Source organism: Berghia stephanieae, chromosome 10 (genome assembly GCF_034508935.2).
Source record: "Berghia stephanieae isolate SIO BIC M18660-M18661 chromosome 10, UCSD_Bste_1.3, whole genome shotgun sequence".
NCBI classification, from domain to species: Eukaryota; Metazoa; Mollusca; class Gastropoda; order Nudibranchia; family Aeolidiidae; genus Berghia; species Berghia stephanieae.
The window spans coordinates 23,214,443-23,224,442 of NC_088369.1; the positions used below are offsets into that span (position 1 = coordinate 23,214,443).

At 39.4% G+C, this 10,000-nt stretch overlaps 1 protein-coding gene across 10 annotated transcripts in view; it reads left to right on the plus strand.

Moving 5' to 3' along the window:
* The window catches only part of LOC144980841 (prolow-density lipoprotein receptor-related protein 1-like), a 63,096-nt gene that overhangs the window by 45,750 nt on the left and 7,346 nt on the right, over positions 1-10,000 (plus strand). For all 10 annotated transcript variants that reach the window (XM_078928700.1, XM_078928691.1, XM_078928693.1 and 7 more), the window contains exons 17-23: positions 116-209; positions 912-1,083; positions 3,004-3,134; positions 4,993-5,149; positions 6,159-6,268; positions 6,977-7,096; positions 7,550-7,936. In XM_078928700.1, the coding sequence (XP_078784826.1) occupies positions 116-209; positions 912-1,083; positions 3,004-3,134; positions 4,993-5,149; positions 6,159-6,268; positions 6,977-7,096; positions 7,550-7,936 (1,171 nt within the window). The remainder of the gene's footprint in view (positions 1-115; positions 210-911; positions 1,084-3,003; positions 3,135-4,992; positions 5,150-6,158; positions 6,269-6,976; positions 7,097-7,549; positions 7,937-10,000) is intronic.

Sequence of the window (10,000 nt, forward strand, 5' to 3'; positions counted from 1 at the left end):
TCTTCCTTTTTACTGGCGCTGATATGACCTTAACGTGTTGCAAACGCCGTAAAACCCTTCAAAACAACCAAACCAAAACTGACCAGCTGCTTTCTATTGTCCGTTTTTCCTGTAGATATTTTGGTCCGACAACAAGGCCCATTCCATCGAGTCGTCCAAAATGAACGGGGATTCCCGAACACCACGTCTGGTCTTCACGATGTCCAATAGTAAGTAGATAAATAATTATATAACGCAATATCCATTTTATGTGCTCAAGGCGTTTTACAACGAGTCCATGACCAACAGCAACATTTAACATGTTGAACGAGACATGACGGCTGATAGGCGAGCGATAATACATTTTTTCCGAGACAATGCTGTTAATGGCCAGGTACTCATTTTACATCTTAGTAAGGTGAGAGAATGTGAGTAAAGAGTCTTTTCCAAGGACTCAACTATGTGCGAGCGAGGCTCGAACTCATGACCTTCCGATCCTAAAGCGGGTGTCATACCACTTGACCACATAGCCGCACAGATAAGTGATGCCTTGAACGCTTGGCTAAGAAACTCACAACATTGCCATCCGGAAGTATAACGGACCAACACACAAAATTATGTGTAACCTTGAACGATAATAGTCTGGTTAATACCGTTTAGTGAGAATTACTCATAAACACGGATGGCAAAAAACAATAACAAAGACCTGAGTGACGTCAATTTCATTCTATCTATAGTCTGATTGATATAATTCATTAAGAACTAATCACCACAATGGCTGTCTATAAACAATAACAAAGACCTGAGTGACGTCAATTTCCTTCTATCTATAGTCTGATTGATATAACTTATTGAGAACTAATCACCACAATGGCTGTCTATAAACAACAACAAAGAGTTGAGTGAGGTCAATGTAATTCCGTTCCTTCCAGCGTCCATCTGTGACGGACTGGCCGTGGACTACGTCAACCATTTGATGTTCTACTCGGACGCTGGTCACGACATCATCGGGGTGGCCAGTCTGGACAACAGCGACTTGAGGGCGACCGTTATACGCGTGGACTTGGGGGAACCTCGAGACATCGTGGTCTCCGCTGATGAAGGGTGGGTCTTCGCCATTATCATCAACATCATCATCATCATCATCATCATCATCATCATCATCATCATCATCATCATCAGCAGCAGCAGCAGCAGCAGCAGCAGCAGCCGCAGCAGCAGCAGCAGCAGCCGCAGCAGCAGCAGCAACAGCAGTAATAGCACTTGCTCCGTTACCACATATCTACCACCAGCAACATTTCCTTCCCATACTCAAGTGTTAAATGAGTACCCAGTCGTTGATGACGTTGTCTCTGTTAAGAAAACATTTTTGTTTCAGAAGCATTACATGTGTCATGTATCCCGTCATACATATTAAACGTTTTCTATTGGCTTGGGGCTGCATGCAAAGCGTTTGGAGCCCGCATTTAGATGTTAAAATGCTCATGTTAAGAGAGAGAAAGAGAGAGAGAGAGAGTGGTAGGAGTGAGTGGTAGGAGTGAGTGGTAGGAGTGAGTGTAGGAGTGAGTGGTAGGAGTGAGTGGTAGGAGTGAGTGTAGGAGTGAGTGGTAGGAGTGAGTGGTAGGAGTGAGTGGTAGGAGTGAGTGGTAGGAGTGAGTGGTAGGCGTGAGTGGTAGGAGTGAGTGGTAGGAGTGAGTGGTAGGAGTGAGTGGTAGGACTGAGTGGTAGGAGTGAGTGGTAGGAGTGAGTGGTAGGAGTGAGTGGTAGGAGTGAGTGGTAGGCGTGAGTGGTAGGCGTGAGTGGTAGGCGTGAGTGGTAGGAGTGAGTGGTAGGAGTGAGTGGTAGGAGTGAGTGGTAGGAGTGAGTGGTAGGAGTGAGTGGTAGGCGTGAGTGGTAGGAGTGAGTGGTAGGAGTGAGTGGTAGGAGTGAGTGGTAGGAGTGAGGTAGGTGAGTGGTAGGGTGAGTGGTAGGAGTGAGTGGTAGGAGTGAGTGGTAGGAGTGAGTGGTAGGAGTGAGTGGTAGGAGTGAGTGGTAGGAGTGAGTGGTAGGAGTGAGTGGTAGGAGTGAGTGGTAGGAGTGAGTGGTAGGCGTGAGTGGTAGGAGTGAGTGTAGGAGTGAGTGGTAGGAGTGAGTGTAGGAGTGAGTGGTAGGAGTGAGTGGTAGGAGTGAGTGGTAGGAGTGAGTGGTAGGTGAGTGGTAGGGTGAGTGGGAGTGAGTGTAGAGTGATGTAAGTGAGTGTAGGGTGGTGGTAGGTGAGTGTAGGAGTGGTAGGACGTGAGTGGTAGGCTGAGTGTAGGAGTGAGTGGTAGGTGAGTGGTAGGAGTGAGTGGTAGAGTGGTGAGTGAGTTAGGAGAGTGGTAGGCTATTAGGATAGTGTAGGTGGTGGTAGGAGTGGTGGTAGGGGTGGTAGAGTGATTAGGGTGAGGAGTGTAGACTATGATGATAGGTATAACTTGTACTGTGGATACCCGAAACGTCCATTTTATCTGTACATTAAAATTAAGTTTACATTCAATTTCACATTGTTTTTCTTATATTTTAACTACTGCCATCATGACTCTCCTTGTACCCCCCTCACCCACACACACACACACGCCCACACACACACACACACACATCCACACACCCACACACACACCCACACACACATTCACACACATCCACACACCCACACACACATCCACACACCTACACACACATCCACACACACACACCCACACACACCCCCACCCCCACACACCCACACATCCACACACACATACACCCACACACACAACCACACACACACACCCAAACACACACATACACCCACACACACACCCACACATCCACACACACGCATACACCCACACACACACACACCCACACACACATCCACATACACACATCCACACACACACCCACACACACATCCACATACACACATCCACACATACACATCCACATACACATACACACATCCACACACACACACTCACACATCCACACATCCACACACACATCCACACACACACACACATACAGCCTCTTGTACTGGTCAGACTGGGGTACAAGACCTCGTATCGAGAAGGCATACATGGACGGAAGTGGACGAGAGGCATTGGTCAATTTCAGCACCGTGGCATGGCCGAATGGACTGGCACTGGACATCAGAGGTGAATATAATGTGTAAACATGATAAATGAATTTATAAATTTTCAAATAATATCTTGCCACGTGCATGACTCTGGAAATCCAAACCATATCCTAGAAAATGAATTCATGTGAAAAATAAATATGGGCTGGCTGAGAAAACCAAGAAAGATGCGCAGATTCATAATGTTAGTAGACCACATCTTTCTGATCATTTATCACTTTAAATTTTCTTTCTACGTCTAGTAGAACCCAAGTTATGATTTTTTTTCGGAATAAAATTTGTTGCAAAGGGAAACACTTTGTCTTCGATTTTGGCTCATATCTTGAATCGAAGCTTGCCGCATCTCCCCGGGTTTTCTCAACCAGCCTCTCATATAACTCATGTGTCAATTGGCTTCAACAGTTGTGACGTCACTTTCCTCGTAATGACACATAGTAACTTAGTAACTGGTTCTAAACTATCGGAACAATGGCGGACGCCCTTATGAAATACTTCTCTGACGTGCATAAAAGTGTATCCAGAGGAGAAAAACATTATAAATCTGATCATGTTTTGACTTTTATACGTTCTGATCACATGACATGTGAAAATGTTCTAGCCAGCATGAAGAATAAAAAGTATCGATTTTCTTTGTTTAGAACCAAGCTGCTAGTTGCTGGGCGGACGTGACATCAGACTATTGAATCCTATTTGTTTTATAAACAAATATATTTTCCAACCCAGTTGGTCCATTTAGGGGCAGCGTGGCTCAGCGGTACAGTCTTTGCTCGTACCCAAAAGGTACCGAGTTCGACTACCTGCCTCGTTGTGTGGCCTTGAGAAAGTCACCTCGCCCTACCTCACTTTGTGGGTCTTCCCTTGGAATAGACCTAAGACACATTTCCCCTTGGGGATGAATAAAGGGAATTTATATATTTATTATTTATCTATGTATTTCTATCAAAGTTGATAATTATTATGTGGTCTTGTGGTATGACACTCGCTTTCGGATCGGAAGGTCCTTGGGTTTGAGCCTTGCTAGGTGCATAGTTGAGTCCTTGGAAAAGGCTCTTTACTCACATTATCTCACCGTACTCAGGTGTAAATTGAGTACCTATCCATTAACAGCGTTGTCTCTGTCGAAAAAATGTAATATTATCGCCTAACAGGTGTCCTGTCTCGTCCTACGCTATATATTCAGTGTTGCTGTTGGTCAGGGACCCCTTGTAAAGCGCTTTGAGCACGTTTAATGGATATTCACTCACTTACTCAATCCTCTCCGGGCATGCTGGCAACTTGAGGCGATGCAATGGATCTCCACCTGGTCCTGTCAACAGTTATTCTTGGGGCCATCTCGAGGGTCAGACCTCTGTGTTTTAGGTCCCTCTCTACAGTACGTCTCCAAGTCTCCATTGGGCGGACTCGCTTCCTCTTTCCTTGGGATGTTCATCGCATAGCCTTTCTTTATCAGTGTTTCATCGAGTCTGCGACAGACATGCCCGAAAAAAATTGAGCTTTTATATAGCGCAATATCCACTAAACGTGCTCAAAGCGCTTTACAAGGGGTCCCTGGCCAACAGCAACACGTAACATTTAGAACCGGACATGACGCCTGTTAGGCGATATTACAAATTTTTGTTTGGACAAAGACAACGCTGTTAACGGCCAGGTACTCGTTTTACACCCGAGTACGGTGAGAGAATGTGACTAAAGAGCCTTAACCAAGGACTCAACTATGCGCCGAACGCGAGGCTCGAACCCACGACCTTCCGATCCGAAAGCGAGTGTCATAACACTAGACCACATAGCCGCACGAACCATTGCCATTGGTGGATAGTGCGCTATATAAAAGTTCCACGTTTATAGTTTATGTTTGATATGCTGACTGGCCATTCCAGAACACAAGTTGTACTGGGCCGATGCCTATGCCGACTCCATCAGTGTGATCAACCTGGAGACGAGAAAGATCACCACTCTGATAGAGGAGCATGGCTCGCACTATTTCTCCTTGCAGGTCATAGGGGATTACCTCTACGTCAGTGATTGGACCAGGAAGTAAGTTTGTTGGAACTCTTTTTGTGTCGTCATCGTCGTCGTCGATGGCTTTGTCAATATTTCGTCGATTAAGATCATCATCATCATCATCATCATCATCATCATCATCATCATCATTCATTCATTCATTCATTCATTCATTCATTTATGATCGTAATCATAAATAATCGTCATCGTCTTTATCATCACAACATCATCATCATCGTCGTCATCATCATCATCATTTCGAAGAGTCCAAGGTTTAAGAGTTTGTTTTTTTTTGTGTTTTTTTTGGTTTTTGTTTTGTTTTTGCTTGTTTTGTTTGGTTTTTGTTTTTGTTTTTTTTTTTTTTTTTTTTTTTTTTTTGTCTTTTTTGTTTGTTTTCTTTTTTTAATTTTGTTTCTTAGTTTGTGGGGTTTTTTTGTTTTGTTTTTTGGTGCGATCGCCATGTTTTGAACTGTATTTAAAGTGTTGTTGTTGTTGGCTTGTGACACCTTGTAAAGCGCATTTGGTCAATACAAATTAAATATTCATATATATTTACATATTGTGATTTACATCATCATCATAATAATAATAATATAATAATAATAATAATAATAATAAATAATAATAATAATAATAATAATAATAATAATAATAATAAAATAACAATAATAATAATAATAATAATAATAATAATAATAATAATAATAATAATAATAATAAAATAATAATAAAAAATAGTAATAATAATAATAATAATAATAATAATAATAATAATAATAATAATAACAACAACAACAATAATAACAATAACAATAACAATAATAACAATAACAATAATAACAATAATAATAATAATAATAATAATAATAATAATAATAATAATATAATAATAATAATAATAATAATAATAATAATAATAACAATAACAATAATAACAATAACAATAATAATAATAATAATAATAATAATAATAATAATAATAATAATAATAATAATAATAACAATAACAATAATAATGATATCCTTGTCCCTTTGTTGCCAGCTACATTGTAAGGATGAACAAACGAGGAGGCAGTATGAAGCGGTTTGGAAACATTCGCTTTACAAAGATGTACGGAATACAAGGGTTTAATTCCTCGGAAATGTTTAAAGGTAACTCTTACTACATTCGGTAACACCGTAGCCTTCGTCACTCATAGCTCCTGGCTGTGGATTTCTGACCTTCCATAGTGGGCAGGGAGGTACGTACTGTGTCTTCTATCCCAATCACTGGGTGTGGGTATCTGACCTCCCATAGTGGTCAGGAAGGCACTTACTGTGTCCTCTATCCCCCTGTATCTGTTTTCCAACATGCTGTCTGTCTTTGTCTTGGAATGAATGACTTGGTTTTGTCCTGGTCCTGGATTGACCTTCTTTATACCAAATTTTTGGCATTTGTAAGTTGTTTGAACTTGAATATTTTGTTTAGATTGTATTTTTAATGTGTCCTTTTCACGATATAGAAACGGGGATAAACTCCGGCACATTTTGCCTAATGGCTTTGAAGAACTACTTTTTTTTCTTTTTATATTTCTCATAATACAACTATAGTCATAGTTTTACATTTTTTTTTTCATTTTAAATAAACAAGATTAACACGAAATACAGTCAATTCCCAATAAACGGAACTAGAGTATGATCAACTTCCTGTTATAACACCATTTTCAGGAGAACCGAATAGTTTTCTCTTTATGTTTTACCTAATGAATCATTTGTAGTTTTTTTTTCTTCTGATTGTTTTGTTTGTTTGTTTTTTTAAATCCTTTTTTAAAGTGGATTACGTCACGAATATGATGTCATATCTTGTCTATCTATTCACAGTAAAAGCCACGTGTGCTCAGCACACTTGTGATCACTTGTGTTTACCAAACGGCAGGAGTAGTTACACATGTGTCTGTTCTGATGGCTTCGAACTTGTTGGTCAGAAATGCATCGCACAAAGTATGTTGATTTTGTTTGGTTTGTTTTGTTTTGTTTTTCTTTATAATAAAGTTTGAAATAACCCACGTGTCGCTGAAGGTACTTTTTGAGATGTCTATGACAATCAAATGTGTTTCGCGACTTTTGGACAAAATTTGAGATTACCCAATAATATGATGTATCTAAATATAGAAAATGAAAATGGAAACTCCATTTTAATCAACAAATATATATATATATATATATATATATATATATATATATATATATATATATATATATATATATATATATATATATATATATATATATATATATAATTTTTCGAGCTATCGCTCTCATCAGGAAGTGTGTATATATTTTTTTTTTATTTGTTTATTATTTATATATTTATTTACTTATTTATTTATTTAGTTAGTTAGATGTATTTATTTATTTATGTATGTATTTATTTATTTATTTTGTATATTTCAGAGACAACTCCTGAACCAGAAATTATAGTGACCCTTCGAAACGATACTAGTCGGGATTCGATTACTTTGGGTTATCCGACTACTCCTCGTCCCGATCCGAGACCGACTATTAAGCCTTCATCAACATCGAGGAAATCTGTAACGTCGACAGTATCGTCAACATTATCATCATCGTCACCATCATCATCATCATCATCTTCATCATCGTCAACTTCTTCATCGACCAAAACACCAATGTCAACTACCATGCAGCAAACAAGTTCCGTTGACGTCGTGATATCCGCCAAAACGACGGCCAGGGCATCGCGTATGACGATTACAAATGGAAAAACAGAATCGATACCGCCTGCTGTGCAGGGAGTCGATACCACCATCTCCACAAAAAGAGGTGAATATTTGTCTTTCTCGAAGTTTTAACGTTTATTCGTGTTGTATTTGTTGTTGTTTTTTTTTATAACTAGTAAAAAGCCCGCTATTTCGCGGGGAAAGAACTATTTTCATTCGATACTGTACTCACCATCATTTAATGAGGGCAGATTGGTAAACAACGTTGTGTAATTTGGTATATCTTCGGTTGATTTTTCTGTGTGGCCCAACATGACGTGTAAGCCACTATAGCCCCTGACCCGTGACACAGCAACATACAGTTGTCCGTGTGTGAATACCGGTTGTGGTAAGAAAATCCCCACCTTGCTTAATGTCTGCCCTGAGACTTGTTAATTGTCATTGCATATGACAATTTTACCGGAAACTGTCTTCTATTTATAATAAATGGTAAGCCTGAATCAGTTGTTGTCTTCAGATTGATTCTAGGGATAAACACTATGTCGCCAGCTCTACTACCGGTAATTATCTTGGCTTCTAATACTTTTGAACCTAATTTGATTATTAACAAACGGGTGCCATTTAGGAGGCCTGATTTAGGATTTATATTTCTAAGCAGCATGACTGACGTGTTGGCTTTCAAATGTAATGCATGTGGAGGAAGTCCGGGAGGTGTAAGTTCGTTCAAGAATTCAATCGGGTATAAGTTGATGTCAGAGTCACTTTGAATGGAATCAGCACTGCGGTAAATTTGTTCAGTTGATGAGGTCAACCTGGACAGAACGGCTGCATTTATTTTGTCAACATTTTCATGGGTTGTAGTCAAAATTGCTCTCTCTGATAGATAACGTTCATCCGCAAAGTTCAGATTCAAATCATTGTATACAGCATTTATCAAGCATGCTGGGTCATTTTCAGGAAAGCATAGCGCTGTAGGTAATTTAACAGAATACTTTCCTATTTCGCTGAAAACCGGCTCTGTACCATTTCCGATGCGGAGAAGCCAATTTGCAAAACAGTTATTGTCATCAGTAACCCTCATGTTCTTGTTCATGTGAAAAATGGTGACAAAATTCCAAATAATTGACTTGTTATGTGTGACACTTAATATATCGGCTTCACTTCCTTTGTTAACAACAGGTAGAATTTGCCGAAAATCCCATCCAAGTACAACCACTTTGCCCCCAAAAGGTTTTGAACTGCCTGTTATGTCACAAAATGTCCTGCTCACACATTCAAACACACGCCTGTCCATCATAGGTGCTTCATCCCAAATTATGAGAGAACTACTCTTCAGTAACTTAGCTGTCTGATTGGCGACTGATGCTACAGGTGCTGTTATCCGTTATTGGAATTGGAATTCTGAACGTTGAATGTGCTGTTCTACCACAGTGCTGACAAAAGATCAAAGGTGAAAATACAAATTTAAAGAATACTGGGGATGTAAGAGCTTTCGGAATGTCTCCCCTTTACTTAACTTATGGAAAAACAAACACCCAAGCACCTTTAATAACACTTATGACTAACCTCTCGAGCTAAACCTAATAGAAAAAAACAGCTCTCGGACTGCTTTGCACTACATTTCAATACTTAACAAATCACAATGGCGGCCGAAAATCAAAACAATGGTCAAATTAGGAAATTTTAAACTTTCTCAAATCTATCAAGGTTTGTTCTAGAGTTTTTAAAATACTTCTATATGACAAACTGAATCAATAAATGCCTGACAAAATATCAACAGTGAAAATACAAATTTAAAGAATACTGGGGATGTTGGAGCTTTCGGAATGTCTCCCCTTTACTTAACTTATGGAAAAACAAACACCCTAGCACCTTTAATAATACTTATGACTAACCTCTCGAGCTAACCCTAATAGTAAAAAAAGAATCAAAATGGCGACTGAAATACCTTCATGTGATCAAGTGAATAATATCACTATGAATGCCACGATTTGCTGAAAAATGCCAACACACACACACACACATGTATACACCACACACAACACACACAAACATACACACACACACACACACAAACCTATCATAACAAAACTGATCACCGCTAAATCAACAACACAACGGAAGTAATAATAATACTTGATGTCATAAAAAGATGACGCAAATTGAC